General features: G+C 58.0%; 1 protein-coding gene across 1 annotated transcript; it reads right to left on the reverse strand.

Annotated features, from left to right (window-relative positions):
* Window positions 1-1,450: 1,450 nt before the first annotated feature.
* On the reverse strand, window positions 1,451-18,763 carry SARM1 (sterile alpha and TIR motif containing 1). The gene is made up of 9 exons (XM_026656411.1): window positions 17,752-18,763; window positions 10,973-11,591; window positions 10,501-10,713; window positions 9,804-9,895; window positions 8,831-9,066; window positions 8,551-8,653; window positions 7,889-8,078; window positions 5,080-5,201; window positions 1,451-3,399 (listed from the first exon to the last, which is right to left on the reverse strand). Exons 1-9 carry the CDS (start codon window positions 18,627-18,629, stop codon window positions 3,240-3,242), a joined length of 2,613 nt encoding a protein of 870 aa, XP_026512196.1. The 5' UTR covers window positions 18,630-18,763; the 3' UTR covers window positions 1,451-3,239.
* Between the last annotated feature and the right edge of the window lie 1,298 nt (window positions 18,764-20,061).

The following is a 20,061-nucleotide window of genomic DNA, read 5'->3' on the forward strand; positions in this document are numbered from 1 at the left end:
ATGGAGGACAGGCCGAATGGGCTCACAGTAGCCCGTGATGCTGAGGAGACGTACTGCAGCATCTTGTACTAGCTGGAGTTTCCTAAGGCCTGATGGTTCATGCCTTCCCAAAGGACAAGTCTGGCTGGCCTTGATGAACAATGGTGCCCTCTTGCCCTAAAATCCACGCAGGTGCCTCTGGGCCAGTGCAGCGTACAACAGGCTCCGCCCCGTCATTCAGCACATGGGGAGGAGAGGCCTGAGTGGGGCCTGCAGTGCTGCTGGGGTTGGACTCTCCAGTCGGGTCCCAAAGTGACATGCGCTGGGCTCCTCCCCACCCCCTAGGCCTGGGTGGCAGAGAAGGTGCAGGCCGGAGGGAGCAGAGCCTAGGCAGGCCGTGTCCCTGTGCCTATGGCTGTCTCCGATCACATCAGCTGCAGACGCATTGCTGTGCCGCCCCACCTGCTGCTAGCCCGTGGCATCACTCGCTCAAACCCCAATGCCTCTAATTGAAAGCAATTCTTCATTCAGGAGCCCATCATCTCCACTCATGAATAATGAATGTTCCTTCACCGCATCCCATTTTCTTTGGACCCATCTCGTGTGGCTGGAGCCTGCCGGCTTGTGGGCAGAGAGGGCTCGGCGGCTGTAACTGCTCCGCAGCATTGCTGGGACTAAGCAACCCGCTCGGCACTCGGGTGGGCGGCTCCTGTACATAGAGTGCTGTGCAGAGGCCCCCGGGCGTTTACCTGCCGTGGGCCTGACGCTCCAGCCAGGCTTGAAGCGTTTGCGCTGCGCTCTGCGGGGGCTGCTGCAGTAGCTGCCCTGTGAATGGAAGCAGGAAGGAACAGGCAGGAGAGCTGCAGTGAAGATGGGGATGAGAAGTGATGTCTGTGGTACCCGAGGAGCGCCCTCTGTTGGCCATCCGGTCACAGTGTGTCACCTGCAGCTGGAAGTCTGTCTCGCTGGGTGTGCAGGGGGACCATGCTGTCACTGCTCAATAGGTCAATGACCTTCCCTTTCCTAGGGCAGGACTGGGTTTGGTGTGGCCCCAAGCAGCCAGCTTCAGCCTGCAGAGTGGGGACCCCTTTGGAGGAGACGAAATCTCCTCCAAGAAAAGCCCCTGGCCAGTTCCTGCGTCAGAAAGGGGCCTGTTAAGAGCAGCTTCCACCAGCAGCCAAAGATCAGAGGTGTAGGTGCAGGGTGAGGTCCAGGCCCCAGCACAGCGAGCTGAGACCATCTCGCATTGGCTGCCTGACAGGCTTCTCCCTGCACCCACAGATGCCACAGAAAGGGGCAAAGTAAAGCAAACAAGCCCCGTGTTTGAGCTCCAGCTGCAGTACAGCCCCCCCCCCTCCCCCCAGTGAACGGGGCCCAGAGTGCATGGGCCAACTGTGCCTGGCCCCACATCTTGCAAGGTCCTGCTGTCAGCCCAGCCCCACACCCAGAAAACCCCCGTCTGCCTCGGCAATGGCCTCTGCTCCCATCCCCAATACCCTGCTGGCTGAGTAGCTGCTGGCTGATTTTGAATGTGCAAAGGATCTGGCTCATGAGCGGGATGGGGGAGGTGAGGAAATGGCCTGTCACTTAACGCTGGAGCCAACAAAGCCTAAGCTCGGAGGGAAGCTTACGCAGACCCATTGGGCTACGTGCCAGCAAGCTCCCTCTGAGCGGAGCAGGAGCCATGACAAGTCTGGAATGAAGACCAGAGCCGGCAGGAATACAGCCCAGTGCCTTGCCGGTGTATAATGATCCCACAGGTACAATACAGCAGCTAATGTCCTTCCACGCCCCGCCCAGCAGCGCGCCCCGGACCCCGGGCAGCTTTGTGCCCTGCATACATGGGCCTGACAATGCTTTACAATGGCACCAGAGTGGCAAGAACTGAGACATCAGGTGATAAAAACAAGATGCACTTTGCAAAGGCCCCCGGGAAAGATTTCTACCTGAGCTGGAAGCAAAGGGCTCCCCAGGCTGGGCACCGTGTGGAGAGAGGCCGCGAGGAGGTGGCAGGAGCTGCTGTTTGGGATGGGGGGAGGGGAGGTCTCCACCTAGGCAGGTTGTAAGGACCTGACATAAAACAAGGGGATTGCTCCAGGGCTTTGCTTTCATTTGGCCTCTCCTGCCCATTAGCACTTTGTGGTGCCACTCGCTCCCTGAGCTGCTGCCCTTGGTAATGGTCCCCAGGCACCCAGCAGGGCGTGTAAGTGCAGGAGCTGGAGTCCACATGGCAGCCTGTGCCAGCTGCATGACGCTCCCTTGTGAAATCCTCGTGAATACACGGCTCGTGGGTAAGGCTGCGAGTCTTTCACGCAGGTGACGGATTCCATGACTTTCTGGGACCTCTGTAACTTCTGCAGCTGCAGCGGCTGGTGCGGCTGAGCCCAGGGCCGCCCGAGCAGCTGGGGCGGCCCTAGGACCAGCCACGCTGGTCGCTGCTCAGGCGACCCCAGGCAACTGGTCCCAGGCACTGCCCGGAGGAGCGGCGGTGCGCCCCAGGCTGACCCCACCCCCAGGAGCAGCAGCGACTGCCAGAGCACCCCTTCCCCCCTCAGCACCTAAGATTTAGGCACGGGTGTTTTTAGTAAAAGTCACGGACAGATCACTGGCCATGACTTTTATTGTCTCTGACCTGTCTGTGACTCACTAAAAATACCCGTGACTAAATCGTAGCCTTACGCATGGGCCACTTCCTCTCAACTGCCCCTTCCTCCCCCTCCCCTCCTTCCTGCAAACATCTCTGGGTGGGGTCTGCGTTCTCCATCACTTTCTCTGCAGGCTGGGGGAGTCAGACGAGTGGGCGTCATGGCGAGGGAAGGGGAACAGCTGTCTCCCTGCCCCAGGGGCATTGGGACGGGCCCTCTTGTCTGGCCCCCACAGGCTCAGGCTGTAGGAGGCAGATAGGAAGTGTTCTTTGCTCTTAAGGGGAGAACATCCCTTTCGGTGCCGGGGCTGGATTCGAGGATGGGAGGGTAATTAGAGAGTTGATATTCGGCTGCTGCCCCAGCCAAGGGCCCTTCCTCTTGCACTGTCTGAGCCAGGGAAGTGGTCCAGGTCCCTCAGGGGTAGGCCCAGGGCGCAGCCCTGGAAGCAGGAAGCTCTAACGGGAAGGATTGAACCCCACTTGGGGAGAGCGCTTCTGGGAAGTCCCTAGCACCGTGTTTCTCAGCTGCCGGGCTGAGGACCGGCGCCATGCCCTGAGATCTCCCTGATGCAGTGTAGGAAAGCAGCAAGCCGGTCCCTCGTTGAACAACACTGCCCTAGAGGATATGGGGCGGCCCTGCCTGGCTGTAGGTCTGCCCGAGAGGGGCTGCACACTCCAGGCTGTTCTCTGAGCCAGCTGAAGAATCCCGGGATGAGCGGCCCTGGAGGAAGCGGATAATCTTCTCGATTGTGGCCTCCTGGTACTCATGGGACCATCTGCATCCAGGGGAGAAAACGGACTATCACACCCTGCTCAATGGACTCGAAAGTCTGCAGGTGAGCTCGATGCGCCGGCCACGGGCACTGTCAGACACCCCCCTCCCCCCCGGGTGCTGTTCAGTGTGCCTGGGCCACGGGCACTGTCAGACCCCCCCCCCCAGATGCTGTTCATGTGCCCGGGCCACGGGCACTGTCAGACTGCCCCCCGGGTGCTGTTCAGTGTGCCCGGGTTATGGGCACTGTCAGACCCCCCCCTCCCCCCGGATGCCATTGTGACCGAAGAACCTCGATACCAACTGGCAGAGGGCACAGAGGTACATACGGGTTACAGGAAACCCTGGGGCTGGTGTTTACATTCTAGTTCCCCAGCGCTCACGTACGGGTGTCACATCATCCCCTTGCCAATGGGCCGTGCGGGTCCTGTGAAAGGAGGCATGTCTCTGTCTACGCTGGGCACTGTAGCTACAGGCAGGTCACCCACAGGCAGCGTCCCTAAGTCAGGTCCCACCACTTCTCTCCCCCATTGGCCATTGTGTGTTGTGTGTCTCCCAGTGGGAGTCTGGCCGCATGCGGAGTCACCCACTAAGGGGGAGCTCGTGAGGTAACCAGGGGTCTGTTTTCCAGTGAAGAGCAAAGGGGAGAGAGGATCTATCTGGGGGTGCAGACAGACACCCTGGGGGAGGGGAGCAGCCAGCAGGCTGGGCCTCATGAAAGCAGGGTCTTGGCCATCCCCGTGGGACAGCGCAGGGGAAAGACTTTGGGGTGACAGCAGCTCAGCAGAGCAGGGCTCAGGCATGTGAGGGTTTGATTGTACGGGTAACCCTTTGTTTCCAGTGTTTCTATTGGCTGCCCTATGACTCTCTGTTCTCTGCTACATACACTCGCTTTCTCAGGAAGCAAACCCGAGTGCTGTGTGTGACGCAGAGCGGGGTCTCAGGTCACTGGGAAGCTGGGGTGCTGTTCCTTTGGGAACCTCCCGAGTGACCAGTGCCCCGGGGCTGGGCACTGCGGGGGTTGGAGTGTCCTATCGGCACCTGCATGTGGGCCAGTGGAGCCCACGTGGGCTGAGAGGCAGGGCTTGGGTTGCCTGTGGCTAGCAGAGGCAGGGAGCTGAACCCCAGCAGCACAGAAAAGGCTCCTTCATGCTATGGCCCCGTGGTAGCGACCCTGGGAAGCCTGGGCCACGGGCACAGTAGGGACCCCCCCACCCCTCCTGGGATGCCATTCAAAGTGCCAAGGGGCCACGGGTGCTGGGACGCGTCTGGGAAGGGATCCTGCACTAGTGGCAAGCAGAGCTCAGGGAAGAAGAGCAGGAACAATGAAGGGGCTGGAGCGATTGGGTCAGGAGGAGGGATGGACAGAGCTCAGTCTGCCCTGCTCGGCTGAAGGATAACAGGAAACACGAGATCTGCCTGCAGGTAGCTGAGGGGCCAAAATGCCAAGGAGGGAGGAGAATTATTCAAGGGAGACCAGGAGAAGAAAATTCCACCTCCCAGATGAGATGGGTCCCAGCTGCAGAGAGGCCGGCACCCCCTGCCCTGAACTTGTGACGTTCAGCGGCCTGCGTCTGCTGTCTCACCCGCCCACCGCCTCAGATTGCATCGCACTGCCTGCACTCCACACAAGTCAGCAGCCACCGCAAGAGCACGGCTGGGACAGGGCCCCGCCCGCACTTACTTGATGCCGTTAAATTTCAGGACAGCCCTCATGTCCTCGGGAAGATCCTGGGGATCAGGCCACTCAAAATGGTCAGCCACAGGAATGATGTTCTTCCCACAGCTCAGGGCCGTCACGATCTCCTGAGGGGAAAGCCCAGAGCTTAGCTCATGGCTCCCACATGGCAGCCAGAGCCATCTCCAGCCCCTCCCACTCATAGACTCATAGACTCATAGACTTTAAGGTCAGAAGGGACCAACATGGTCATCTAGTCTGACCCCCTGCATGATGCAGGCCACCAAAGCTGACCCCCCCACTTTCCCTTAGCTCTGCTGTTGAAGTCTCCAGATCGTGATCTAAAGACTTCAAGACGCAGAGAATCTTCCAGCTTGCGACCCCTGCCCTATGCTGCGGAGGAAGGCGAAAAACCTCCAGGGCCACTGCCAATCTACCCTGGAGGAAAATTCCTTCCCGACCCCAAATATGGCGATCAGCAGAACCCCGAGCATACAGGCAAGATTCTCTAGCCAGACCCTCATTTGACCAGCGATGGCCGTTATTGCCTAATTGATTAGAATCACGTAATCCCATCAAACCATTCCCTCCATAAACTTATCTAGCCTAATCTTGAAGCCAGAGAGGTCTTTCGCCCCCACCGTTTCCCTCGGAAGGCTGTTCCAAAATTTCACCCCTCTGACGGTTAGAAACCTTCGTCTAATTTCAAGCCTAAATTTCCCCACGGCCAGTTTATATCCATTCGTTCTCGTGTCCACATTAGCACTGAGCTGAAATAATTCCTCCCCCTCCCTGGTATTTATCCCTTTGATATATTTAAAGAGAGCAATCATATCCCCCCTCAGCCTTCTTTTGGTTAGGCTAAACAAACCAAGCTCCTCGAGTCTCCTTTCATAGGAAAGGTTTTCCATTCCTCGGATCATCCTAGTTGCCCTTCTCTGTACCCGTTCCAGTTTCAGTTCATCCCTTTTAAACATAGGAGACCAGAACTGCACACAGTACTCCAAGTGAGGTCTCACCAGCGCCTTGTATAACGGAAGCAGCACCTCCCTGTCCCTACTAGAAATACCTCGCCTTATGCATCCCAAGATCGCATTCGCTTTTTTCACAGCCACGTCGCATTGCCGACTCATAGTCATCCTGCGATCAACCAGGACTCCGAGGTCCTTCTCCTCCTCAGTCACTTCTAACCTATGCGTCCCTAGCTTATAACTGAAATTCTTATTAGTCATCCCTAAATGCATCACCTTACACTTCTCACTATTAAATCTCATCCTATTACTAATACTCCAATTTACAAGGTCATCCAAGTCTCCCTGCAGAATATCCCGATCCTTCTCCGAGTTGGCAATGCCTCCCAACTTTGTGTCATCCGCAAACTTTATCAGCCCACTCCTACATTCGGTTCCGAGGTCAGTAACGAATAGATTAAATAAAATCGGACCCAGAACCGAACCTTGAGGAACCCCACTGGTGACCTCCCTCCAATCTGACAGTTCACCTTTCAGTACTACCCTCTGCAGTCTCCCCTTTAACCAGTTCCTTATCCACCTCTGGATTTTCCTATCGATCCCCATCTTATCCAATTTAACCAATAATTCCTCATGCGGAACCGTATCAAACGCTTTACTAAAATCGAGGTATATTAGATCCACCGCATTTCCTTTATCTAGAAGGTCTGTTACTTTCTCAAAGAAGGAGATCAGGTTGGTTTGGCATGACCTGCCTTTCGTAAACCCATGTTGTAATTTGTCCCACTTGCCATTCACCTCAAGGTCCTTAACTACTTTCTCCTTCAAAATTTTTTCCAAGACCTTACATACTACAGAAGTTAAACTAACAGGCCTGTAGTTACCCGGGTCACTTTTTTTCCCCTTCTTGAAAATAGGAACCACATTAGCTATTCTCCAGTCCAACGGTACCACCCCCGAGTTTACAGATTCATTAAAAATTGTCGCCAAGGGGCTCGCAATTTCTCGCGCCAGTTCCTTCAGTATTCTAGGATGAAGATCATCCGGTCCGCCCGATTTAGTCCCGTTTAGCTGGTCAAGTTTGGCTTTCACCTCTGATACTGTAATGTCTATCCCCCCTCCTCTATTCCCCTCTGTCCTACTCCCTCTATTCCTAAACCCTTCATTAGCCTTATTAAAGACCGAAGCAAAATATTCATTTAGATATTGTGCCATGCCTAGATTATTCTTAATTTCCACTCCATCCACATTCTTCAGCGGTCCCACTTCCTCTTTCTTTGTTTTCTTCCTATTTATATGGCTATAAAACCTCTTACTATTGGATTTAATTCCCCTCGCAAGGTCCAACTCTACACGGCTTTTGGCCTTTCTCACCGCATCCCTACATGCTCTAAACTCACTAAGGTAGGTTTCCTTGCTGATCCCTCCCTTCTTCCATTCTCTGTACGCTTTCTGTTTTTTCTTAATCGCCCCTTTGAGACTCCTGCTCATCCAGCTAGGTCTAAATCTCCTGCCCACTAATTGTTTTCCCTTTCTCGGGATACAGGCCTCAGACATCTCATGCAACTTCTGCTTGAAATAATCCCAGGCGTCATCTGCCTTTAGATCCCTAAGTATGTTAGCCCAATCCACTTCCCTAAGTAGTCGCCTTAATTTATTAAAGTTGGCCTTTTTGAAATTGTAAACCTTAGTTACAGTATCATTTCTGTTAATCCTTCCATTAAGTTTAAACTGAATTAGCTCATGGTCACTCGAGCCAAGGTTGTCCCCTACAACCATTGGCTCGAGTGACCACTCCCGCGGTGCCACCAAGTCCCTCTGCGCTCCTGCCCGGGGGTTCTCACCTTGTGCACCCAGTCCTTGCGGTCAGGGTCCCCCATGCACTTATCCAGCGTGTTTGGCGAGAGAACCAGCACGAAGTTGCGGGCGCTCATCACGCTCTGGATCAGCTTGTCCTCAAACTTCCCCGCCTCCAGCTTCTCCACATCTATGAACACGCTGAAGCCATGCAGCTGCAGATGGACCTTCAGCAGGCTGGGGGCAAGAGAGGCACCATCAGGGCACCCCCTGTCCTTGTCATCTCAGCCAGGGGCACCGTGAGATAGAGGAGCAGAGAACAGGCTTCCACAGAGCCAACTGCAGCCCTCCAGACGGTAGCTGCTGGCTCAGGCCTGCGCAGGCTCGAGGCGTGTGGGCTGTCACAGAACTAACAGGGAGGGAGGCTTTAAGCCCTGCTCTGACTGGGCCACCAGGGGTGTAGAATGAGGAAGGTGCAAGTCAGCATCAGCAGGGAAGCAGGATGGGGTTTGGGGGCTGAATTCCCCTTCCAGTCTGCTCTGCTCTCACTGAGCCTCAGGCACTGTCCCCTCCAGATGCTGCTCTGTCCTTCTCTGCCCACAGAGAGATCCTGAGTCATTCCTAAGCCATCAGCACCATGACACAGAACGGGCGCCATTGCGCCTTCCCCTGGAGTGGGTCCACGTGGGGCGATCCCCTCGGCACTCACCTGGCCAGCTGGGAGCCAGTGCTCCGTCGGTAGCTGATAAACACGTCAGGCCCCTCGGAGGTGGATTTGCAGCCACTGCACGGCAGGGGAGAGTGAAGCATTTCTAGAGATGAGAGTGGATAGCAGCGAAGAGTTAATGGTGATCTGTGAATGGTCACCCGGCAGTCAGACTAGTCCCATCCGACTCCCGACCCAGTGAGCTGACCAGCCCTGGCCGGGTCTGACCAGTGACCAGACTGGCCCCCGGTGTCTCTGTGCTGAGAAGGGAGCAGGGCCTTACCCCTGGCGGCAGAGAGAATGCGCACGCGGTGGAAGCCCACATCGATGTGGCAGTCCTCCTGCAGCTGCTCCTCCGTCACACGGTGCAGGAAGTTGCGGTCGATGCCACAGGTCACCAGGTTGTACGTGTACTGGCGGAACTTGGGATCAACACTGCCTAGCCAGTCGGCCAGGTTGCTGCGGTCGCAGGTGGAGTAATTTGCATATGTCTTCAGCTCCGTCAGCTCCCGGAAAAACCTGGCAAGTCAATGGATGTAAGCACAGGGGGAGAGGGATTTGATGGGGCTCGGGGTCAGGCAGGCACTCAGGAAGAGAAGAGAGTGCCCAGATGCTGTGGTGAAGGGTGCATGAGAGAGATGGACAGACAGACAGTCGATTGACTAGTGGAACATCTCTGCATTGAGACGTGAAGGGGCAGGACCTGCAGCCGGGAGAGCAGAATCCAGGGTCAGTCTGCAGCTTTCTGAGTAGCACACAGGGCCCCAGCCCAGTTCCTGTGCTGAGGAGACCCCCCCCCCTCCCATCCAGCCACTCCCTGTGGCATTGGCCACCTTGTGAGAACTCCCCCGGCAGCAGGATGGAGTCACAGCTGGGCACAGGGCCTTTGGTGGTGTTTCTGTAGGTCCCTTTTGTGTACAGTAGAACCTCAGAGTTCATAGGGTTGGAAGGGACCTCAGGAGGTCATCTAGTCCAACCCCCTGCTCAAAGCAGGACCAATCCCCAGAATGATTTTTGCCCCAGATCCCTAAATGGCCCCCTCAAGGATTGAACTCACAACCCTGGCTTTAGCAGGCCAATGCTCAAACCACTGAGCTATCCCTCCCCAAGAGCCCAGCCTCTCCCAGTGTGAGGTCAGAGGCAGCTGCCTCTGGTGCTCCTGTCACAGCAGGGAACGGAGGGGAGAGTCGAAGGGCTTTGCCCTGGACTCTCCCGCTTGTCTCTGCAGCGACTGCTGTGGGACACAAGGGTCCTACCTCTTCCGGATGATGCTAGAGGCCATCCCCAGATCTTCCCGCAGATCTGTGTCCGTCAGTCGCAGCAGCAAGTCCCCATCCACCTCATGCTCCTGCCAAGAGAGGAGGTGTCAGAGCAGCCCACCAAGGCCTGCTGCACAATGCACATGGAGCCCTGAGTCAGGGAGGAGGCTCAGCCTGGGGACATGGATGAGATGCTCATGCAGTGCACGGTGGGCAGCCCCACATGGGGGCTCATGGGCAGCTCCAGTGCCCTAAGCCATTCTCTTTGCCATCCAGAGATGGGACTGCTCGTCGACAGCCTCTCCCTCCAGACTCCTGCTCTGCGATTCCAGCGTGCTCTGGCTATCGGGTCTGGGTGAGACGTGACACACGGCGGCCTATTGCCCCAGCTGTGATCAGGCAGGATTCTGCCCTGGGACAGCAGTGCATGAGGATGGAGGGCTGGCCTCCTGCTCTGGGGCTTGCAGCACTGGTGAGACAAGACACGGGCTTAGTCCCATCTAGCTCTCCTCAAGGCTGAAGGTGCCAGGTGGAGACGTTGCCCTGGAGTGGCAGTGGCCATGAATTGCTCCATTGCTCTGGGTGACGGTAGATCTATAGGGTTCCTTATTACAGACAGTTACAATGTGGGTTCTTTGTGTGTTCCCAGCAAAGGGCCTTTCCACTGCCCTTTTCCCCGCAAGCATGGCCCTACCAGGAAGCTCTGGCAGTATTTGTTGAATCCAGTCTGTTGCAGCCACGTCTGCACCTCGATGGGTTTCCAGCTGGAGACGGTGGGCAGGATCCGTCGAGGCACCTCCTCACCCATCATGCGCAGCGCCTTCTTGGCCAGCGATGAGGCAGTGGTGTTGGTGGAGTAACACACTATCCTCTTCAGGCTCTGGGCAGCCCCAATTTCACTGAAAATCTGGGCACAGAAGAGCAGGAGCCATCACAGCTTTGTTTCCCCGAGTGCCTTCCCGCTGGTTCGTGCTGCGCAGTCCTGGCACGTGGGCATTTCAGGACTACCACAGCACCCTAATAGGCAGAACTGTGAGCACACGGGGGGAGCAAGCGATGCCCCATTTCCCAGAGGCTGCAGGGCTGCTTGGATGCAACCTCAGTGCCCCTCCTCCTCCCACATCTACTTGTCTCAGGTAACCCTGCCTCCCCAAACCCAGCCATACCTGGGTTTTCTTCTGCCTGGCTTTGATGGCGGCCTCTATGCACAGGTAGAAGAGCGCGATGCACTGCGCCTCCAGACGCGAGCTATCCAGCAAGGGCACCAGATGCTGCAGGTCCTTTGCTGTCCTTCCCTGACTGTTGTCACTGCTGTCCAGCAAGTCGCCTGCAAACCGCTCCGGGTCCAGAGAGGCGATGAAGGGCTCCACCAGCGCCAGGGTTCCCGACCGCTCCACCTCTTTCTCGATCTCTTTGTTGGTGGCCAGCACTGTGATGGCCAGGCATGCGTGCAGGCGGATCAGCTCGTCATCTTTGGAGAACACCAGTGGGAAGAGCCACTCTGCCGTGTTCTTCTCGATCATCAGCCGCTGGTTGGCTTGCCCGCCGTACATGGCGCAGTTGGCCAGGGCCATGGCGCAGTGGCGCAGTACAACGAGGTCGGTCCAGCGGCACCAGTAGAGGATGGCGTCCAGGCCCCCGTCAGAAATGAGCTGGAAACAGGTCTCCTCAGTGTGTTTGAACATGTGCTCCAGGATACCTGAGAGGCTGCGTGCCACCTGGGGGCTGTCTCGCTCCTTGGTCAGATTCAGGATCACCCCCAGCCCAATCCGGGCAATCCGGTCCCTGGGTGAAAGAGAAGCAGGGGTGAAATCAAAGAGAATGGCAGTGCCAGGGCAACCAGAGACTGAACCCATCACCGTTTACATGGCACTAAGAGACCGGTATGTGCCCCAGGAGGGACAGAGGTTTCTATTGGCAGTGGAATGGCTCCAAGGGGCACAGATGGCAGGAGGCTGTCTCCCGTGTAGACTGGCTGCCAGGATACCTGCCCCTCCATAGTGTGGCTAGATACATACAGGGCTGGTACTAAAGAACCACTTTGTTCTCATGCCTGAAGAGCCTTACAAATCCTCTTGGATCCAGAGAGCACCTGGATCCCCCTTAGGAAGCAGGACCCAGAGACCCAGCTCCCAAGGGATCCCCTCCCCCATCCCAGGCCATCACATGAGCAGCAAGTGAATTTCCTGGTTTATACCTCACCTGACTCCCCTCCCCCAATGAGGCTTGTCCCTAAAATCCTCCAGCCTTCCCCATCGTCTCAGCAAAGCTCCCACCAACCATCAGCCATCTCCCTGCTCCGTAGATTCAAACCTTCTTCATGGGTCCTCAGAACCCAGACGGGCCCATTGTGCCCGGCTCTGTTAATGCTCTGGAAGTGGTCTGGAGTCACCCTGGAGTTAACGGGAGTGAGACAGATAGACACACACGAGAGCAGAGTCCCACACTCCCTTCCCCTGGCATGTTAGCTGGATTGTCCACGATTCGCTGTCCGCACTGTGAGCAGGAATGTGTAAGGACACGCTCCCCTGGGGCCTACAGACCCGGTTACACTTCTCATGCTCCTGCATGTGGTCCTCAGCTGGTTCTGTCCGTTTGACTGGCACAGGTGGTTACAACCCTCAGCAAAGCCCTCTCTGTCCGTCAGCCTCATCCCAGCTCCCCAGAGCACCAGGTTTGCTGCGGTTTGGCTCTCTGCTCCAGGCCATTGTGGTACTGCCAGCCAGGCCCTTATTCAAAGGCTCTTGAGTTTGTGCTTTGCAGGCCTGTTTCCTGTCTGTGCTTCTTGTTTCCCTTCTCACTTGCCTCTGAGACCAAGGGGGGCGTTCGCTAGATGAAAGCTGGGAGCAGCCTCTGGTAGCGACACTTGCTCCCCAGCCAGGTCTCCAGTGCTTGTCCAGGGGCTTTCTCGCCATGTTACAGAGCCTCCTTGCTTCCCAGCACCCTGACTAGGGATGGGTTACTTGGGGCGTGTCCTGCAGGGGCCCACAGCTCGTGCCCATGACTCACTCCTGATGTCTGTCCAGGAACTGTGTAGCATGTGATGGGGGTGGGGGGCATATGTCGTAGCAAACTGTAAGCGCCACTGTCTCCTTGTCTTTAGCCCGTCCCCGGTTCTGGTTGTGCCCAGGAGAACATGGCCTGTTAGGCCGCAGTCCAACCAGGTGCCCAGCCCAGGAAAGTCCTGGACGCCGAGCTGAATGACTGTGACTGAGAAGTCGTGACAAGCAATCTGGGGCCATCACAACTGACAGCTGGCCCAAGGAACAATGAATTGTGTGTGCAGATGTCTGACTGGGGGAAGGAGATGGACTTTCTCTGTCTGGCCACATGGCAAACAGAGACTGTATTTAGCCACCCACCATGACATGCTAGAGGCACTGGCTGGGGAGGGCGGGGGAGGGATTCTCCCCAGCCGGAAACGCTGACCAGTCCTTGGTCTCCCAGGAGGTGAGGGATCAGATTGGTGGGGTGGGAATGGAGGGTCGGGATTTTGGTTATTTGCAAAGATCTGTAGCTCTCTAGTGCTCTTGGAGTAAAGTCGATGTGGTTAGGAAGCTCCTTGCATCCCTGTCCCATTGTCCCTGAAGGGGTTAAACCAGGAGCCCAGCGCTCTGGGAGAGCGTGTGGAAGCACCCGGGGCGGCTGGTTCCAGGGTCTGGGGCAGCAGGACTATGGAGACCCTCATCCTAAGGAAGGGCTCGGACAAGAGACCGGAAGCTGGGAGTGAGCCCTAGAGACCCAGAGCTAGAAACAGTGCCAGGGCGCCGCGCAGCTCCAGTACAAGTGGTGGGGCCCCTCCCAGCAGTGGTGGGGCCCCTCCCCTCTGGCCAGGTTGTGACAGAGTGCGTGGGGCCTCTGCACCATGCCACCAACAGGCTAATGCGGAGTGCAGGTCCAGTACAAGCAGTGGCTGGGGCGCTGGAGCAGTCAGTACTGATCACAGCTCCAGGCAGTGGCTGGGACAAACCACTGCGTTTCTGGCCCGTGAAGCCCACAGAGGGGTGGGCTGGAGGGTCAGCAAAGTCTCTGTCTGCCAAATTCGAGGGATGCAAACCAGGCTGCCCCTCTCTCCCCTCGGTGCAGGTGAGATGGGTGGTTCTGGGAACTCCTGTTCTCTGTGCTGCTCACAGTGACCTTGGGCTAAATCGGACAGCAATCCACTCAGATAGCTCTGGAAAACAGACTCAGCCTGGGGCTGGGGTCCAGAGTCCAGGCCCTTCCACCCAGGCTCCAGGCTCACCAGGGGCTCGGGGATTCTCCGAATCTCTGGCTAGGGCAGGGCACTGTCAGCCGGAGCTTGTTGCAGCATGGGAACCATTGCAAAGGATTCTGGGTAGGAGCGGCTGCACCTGGCAGCTTGTGCGGCCGTGGCAGGAAGCAGGCTGAGAACCTGAGTTTAGTTTGAAGTGCTGCGGCTCAGTGTTCAGCCTGGGGACGCTGGGGGGAGGGGTACCTTGGTCTCACCCCCATGGGGTTCTGGGCTCAATGACACTCCAAGCCTGCATTTGCTAGGGGCAGAGTACAGCCTGCTAGGCTGCAGCAAGGGGTCTGGCTGGGAACAGAATGAACAGACTTGTCTCCTGGCCCGGATGCAGGACGTGTGGTTCTGGCTGAGTCAGACAGCGGGGCCAAACGGCCGCTCCCTCTTGCCAGGAACCGAGGGGCTGAATTCAAACTCTCTGAGCTGACGTTTCCTCCCATGTTAATGACATCCTAATGCATTCCCCTCATTAACCTCTTTGCCTCTCTGGGCCCCGCTGTTACCACTGGGCGCAGTGGAGGGGGCAGAATAGGCTGTAAATTTGGATGAGCCCCAGACCCCACAGCAGGGCCAGCTGCAGTACGTGCTGATCGATACTTGCACCAAGCAGCGTTTGCAGAGGAGACCTTGCCTTCAGAAATGTCCCCCGCTCCTGAGCTGAACGTGCACATTACAGCCGTTCCCCGACAGCAACGAGTCCCACTACGCTCACACACAGATGCGTGTGCAAAGAACGTGCCTTGTGCATTCACCTTCTAAGCATGAATCCTTCTGCCTCTGTTCCTGTCCCAGAAAAGCGAGTCCTGACCGTCGGTGGCAGCCTCTTTGGACACCCAGCTGTGCAGACCCGCAGTGGTGGGAGCTCTGCGTCTCCTCAGCTGCACAGTCAAGGCAGTGTCCGTCTCAACTACCTGCTGGTGCCTGGACTCAGTGCCACCCTAGCAGGCAGGAGCGGAAGGTGTGGCAGATCAAACCGCACTGGAGCAGGGTCCGTGCAGCGCACAATGGCTCAGGCATTGAGTCCTGGAAAAGGAGGCAGAATGGCGGCTGGGTAGAAACCTGCTGGAGACCAGGAGAGGAAGGGGAATTGTGGATGAAAATGTCCAAGCTGGAGTGAGCTGCCATGTGGGGCAGCTGGCAGGACTGGTGGACTAGACGACGTGATTGTCAGGTTTGCAGGAACCATTAAAACAAGAAGTTCAGGTCAGATTGCAGAGTCTTCCTGCCTCGGCCTCCTCCACGCAGGGTCCAAGACCCTAGGTTTGCACTGTCCAGAGCAGGCGAGAGCAGATACAGACCAGTCTGGGAGCAAGGAACCAGGCTTGGGGGTCTGGGCAGCCAGCCCAGGGGTCAGGGAAAGGATGTGGGGATAACTGGTAGGGAACCAGAGAAACCAACAGCCTAGCTCGCAGACGGGGCAGAAAGGCCAATGGCAGCAGCCCGGAGGGAACCGCTAGAGTAGGGTGACCAGACGTCCGGATTTTATCGGGACTGTCCCGATATTTGCTTATTTGTCCCGCGTCCTGACCTACCTTCGGTCGGGATGCGAATTGTCCTGATATTTTGCCTCCGCTTACAGGCGGAGCGGAGCCTGGAGGGGGCTCGCGCCCCGCCACCCGCCCCGACTCCGCCCCTCCTTCTCCCATTGGATCCCTCCCCAAATCCCCGCCCTGGCCCCGCCTCTTCCCCAAGCACGCCGCATTCCTCCTCCTCCCCCCTCCCTCCCAGGCTTGCGCTGATCAGCTGTATGGCGGCGCAAGCGCTGGAGGGAGGGGGGAGGTGGAGACGGAGTGGAGGCAAGCTGGTGGGGGGGCGGGGCGTGGAGCTCCGGCGACTGTTTATTTTTTTTCTCCGCCCCCCTTTCCCCCCCCGCGTCCCGATATTTCACCTGTGTGATCTGGTCACCCTACGCTAGAGTTCGGGGTAGATGGGCTGAGTCTGGGTGAAGCTGCCGGCCCATGGTCCTGTCATCTGCAGCACTGACACCAGGGCTTGGGCGAAGAACATACTGAACTCGCAGGGAGTTAGGGCTTTGAATCACCTGCCCCGGCCCCAGCCACTCAGTGTCCTGGGGACGAGGAGAGCGGCTCTCTGGCGCAGCGTCTAGCACACTGGGACGCGCTGGCAGGCTGAGGTCACTGGCTGTGATAAGACGCACCCTGCGGGAGATGATATCACAGCCCAACCCAGAGAGCGGCTGCAGCAAGAGAGGACGGTGGCAAAACTCATCCAGGCACTAACCTGCCCTCTGTGCTGCCTGCTCCAGAAACCTGTGCTCAGTGAGACGAGTGAGCAGGCAGAGCGGTGTGACTGAGTATGGAGGGCAGGTCTCATTTCATCCAAGCTGGAGGGAGCTGTCAGACCCAACCCAAGGACGTGCATTGGCCCATACAAGAGGTGCCTGAGCCGGTTCCTATGGATGTCAGGGGCAGAAGTCCTCGTCTCCCTGCCTACTTCCTCCGAAGGCTGAGAACTGCGAGACCCAGTTAACTGAGCCTGGGACGTGTTCTGAGCATTTGGACCTGTAGCTCCGACAGCCAGAGTGCGTTAGCAAGTGTCAGCGGGAGTAGAAGCTTCACTCGTTAGGGGTGACTCGTCCCAATGAACGCATGATCCCTGGTGATGCCGTGGATGTGCAGGGGTGCACAGATGTGGGGGACAGCACAGCGCCACCCCAAGGAGCTGACAGTCTCAAGGGGGCAGAGATCTGAGTGCACACACTTAGAGAAGGGAAAATCCAAGCTGTCCTAGATCCTATACACACACATGCTCCCATCCCTATGCTGGAGAATATACAGTTATCACTAACCACTTGTCTGCCAGGCCAGCAGAAGAGTCTAATTCCCAAGCACAGACCTGCAGAGACCCTCCTGGAGGAAGTTCTCTCCCTCGCTGTGCTAAGATCCCCAGCTAGGGAGCGGCACCCTGAGGCGCAGAGGAGCTTTGCTCTGGGAGCTCAGGGAGCCGGAGGCTTGCATGCCCTCTGTGTTACCGAACACACCTCCCAGCCAGAGCTCTGACCCGGGCAGCGAGTCCCTTGGACTTTGCCTCAGCCCCTCTTTCATGGCTGACACCTTCCCAGCCTTTAGGGTCTTCTGGTCAAATCCACTGGCCCATCCCTCTGTACAGCACCTAGCATGATGGGGCAATGGGGGGCCCTAGGCATGACCATTGTAACCATGGTTCATTATCCTCAGCTACCGAGCACGCTGGGCAGCCTCTGCCGTGAGCCGGCTCCCAAAGGGTACGTCCCCCTCACTGCTGAGGCCTGAACGGGGGACGCCAGGTGTGACAAAGACCCCAAACGTGTGACACACAAATGGAACATGCTGCTGGAGTCACCCGTTTGTGTGAATGACTCTATCTACGCCCTGCCCCGGGAGCCTGCAGCCCAGAGCTCATCACAGTCCGCAACAGAAGGGAGGGGTGGCGGGGCCCTTGGGCAGATGGGTGTGTGGCAGGGAAAGCAAGAGGGGTGGAAAAGCAAAAGCTTAATAAAAAGGTGCTGGGGGAGGGCTCTGTGGGGGGCACTGGGGGGAGGGCTGTGTGGGGGTGTGCTGGGGGGAGGGCTCTGTGGGGGGGCACTGGGGAGAGGGCTCTGTGGGGGGCACTGGGAGGAGGGCTGTGTGGGGGTGTGCTGGGGGGAGGGCTCTGCAGGGTGTGGGCTCTTTGCAGACTCACCTGTTTTCTGCCACCAGGATCTGCTCCAGGAGTTTGCTCGCCTGGCACTTGGTTTCCAGCTCTGTTGCCTGGAGCAGGTTCAGCAGCAGGTCCAGGCCCCCCTCCAGGCGGATCACATCACACAGAGCTTTGGCCACATCTCTCCCCAGGGTGGGCATCACCCAGGCTTCCTCCACCAGCTGGAAGATCTCTGTGATCCCCTTCCTGAGATCCTCGGGGTCGTCTGCCTGCTTCATGGAGGAAATGGCCAGGTGCAGATTAGGGAGGATCCGATCCAGAGCCACCTGGACATCCGTGCTCACCCCAGGGGACACTTCTCGGTGGTTGCAGGCAGCCCCCGCCCCGGACCACAAGCACGCATGGCTCATGTACTCAGGCACCGACACCCTCTCCGAACTGGACATGGCAAAAAACCGGCACAGTTTATAGATGGAGACGAGCAGGGTGAGAACCATGGGCACCCCTAGAACAGCATCCCAGCTCAGCCTCCACAGTAGGGGACGGGAGCCTTGGCCTGGGACTCGTCCTGGAGGGCACGAAGTTAGCTGCAAAGCGCCGTGCACGAGCCCCTGGGAAGGCCAGCGGCTGCACGGCCTGGTGCCCTCGGAGGGGCGAGAGCGGAAGATGCTCCTTGCAGCAGAGGGGAGATGGAGGAGGGGAGGGATGGAGAACAAAGCGGGTGGAGGCTGGGGGAAGGAGGCTGGAATGGCAGGAGGAGGAGGGGTGGAGCTGGGCTGGGTACCAGCTGCAGTGCTTGGCGTGTGCCAGCTCTTCTCCCCTCCCAGACCCGGATGCTGTTGCCGCTGCCGGGATGCAGAGCGCTCAGGACCAGGTGAGTGAATGGCAGCTGCTGCCTGCACTGCCTGCTCCAGACCCATCCAGGCTCCGCCTGCTGTCGGTTCCGGTTCCGCATCCTCCCACGTCCCCTGGGGGTGATGTCACCCATCTCAGGTCCCGCCCCTACAAGGAGGATCTGTCCCCATGACAACAACATCCCCTCCTCCTGCTGCCACCAGAGATGCTCTAGCAATCCACTGAGCAGGGATGGCAGCCTTCCCCTCAGGCCCTGCTCACCCAGAACCCCCTCTGCCCCCCGAGCTGATCCACCCTGAGCCCCCCCAGCTGGTCCACCCCGAGCCCCTCTCTGAGCTCCCCCAGCTGATCCACCCTGAGCCCCAGGTCTCCCCCGCCCCGTATTTCCCTCAGACCCTCCCTTCTATCACCACCTATCCCGAGACCCCTTCCCAGAGCTCTGCCATCTCCTCTCTCAGGCCCTGGGGGCAGACAGCTCATTCCTTCCCGAGTCTCCTTTGGCCATCCTTGCAGCCACGCTCCTCCAAGATGGGGCGGGCAGCCTGAGGGAGCCCTGCCCGGCCCCCGGCCGAGGTGCCGAGGGTGCTGGCCAGTGACAGTCTCACCCCATGTGCAATCAGCAGGGCGGGGCTCACGGGAGGGAGTGGGGGTCGCGGGCTGCCCCTGGGGCCTGGGCAGAGCAGGAGGCAGCAGCGCACACTTGCCTTTCCCTCCCTCCTCTGAAGCCCCCACGACGCTGCAAGTGGCTGCCGCAGGCCCAGGTCACAGCAGCTCTTGGCTGGCGCATTGCGGAGCGATGTGCAGGGGTGCAGGCAGACTCCCGTCCAGCGCTGCCGTTTGCTGCTCTGTTCCTTCTGCACACGGTTGGGTGAGTCACCCTGTCTGCCGGTCCCAGCCCGGAGACAGTTCTCAGCATCCGTTTGCTACTGGGCCAAGCTGTCCTCATGCAGAGTGACTCCATTGGCTCAGGATTATCCCAGGGTAGCTATAAGCAGGATTTGGCCTGGTACCTCCTTTTGTTACCTTACCCAGACAGATACACAGGGCAAAACACACTGAAAAGAGCCATGAAAACCCTTTGCACCAGAACCAAGCCGCAGCCATCTCAGCCTGAGACTTAAATCCAAGTTGCTGTTTTGGTGCCGTAGCAGCCAGTGGTAACCCTCTCTGCACCTGCGTGGACGGACAGAGCCGGGGGCTGTCCCAGGAAAGGGCCGTTATCTTGTACCAGGGGACAGTAACCAATGGGATCTGACTGGCCCAGGCCTCCAGGAGACGCTGAGTGCAGAGCCTGCAAAGCCATAAGGAGTTTCCTAGCCCATGATTTCTACCCAATGCTAGCAAGAGTTCATTTAGCTAGGAGTCCACAGAGCAAAGGGGCTACCCACCATAGTGAGCCTCCCTCGGTGCGCCCGCGTGTCCCTGGGGGTGGGTAGCTGGTGTGTGCGCGTGTCGCTGGGGGGTGGGTAGCTGGTGTGTGCGCGTGTCCCTGGGGGG

Source organism: Terrapene carolina, unplaced genomic scaffold (assembly GCF_002925995.2).
Source record: "Terrapene carolina triunguis isolate 2854851 unplaced genomic scaffold, T_m_triunguis-2.0 Scaffold231, whole genome shotgun sequence".
Lineage (NCBI taxonomy): Eukaryota > Metazoa > Chordata > Testudines > Emydidae > Terrapene > Terrapene triunguis.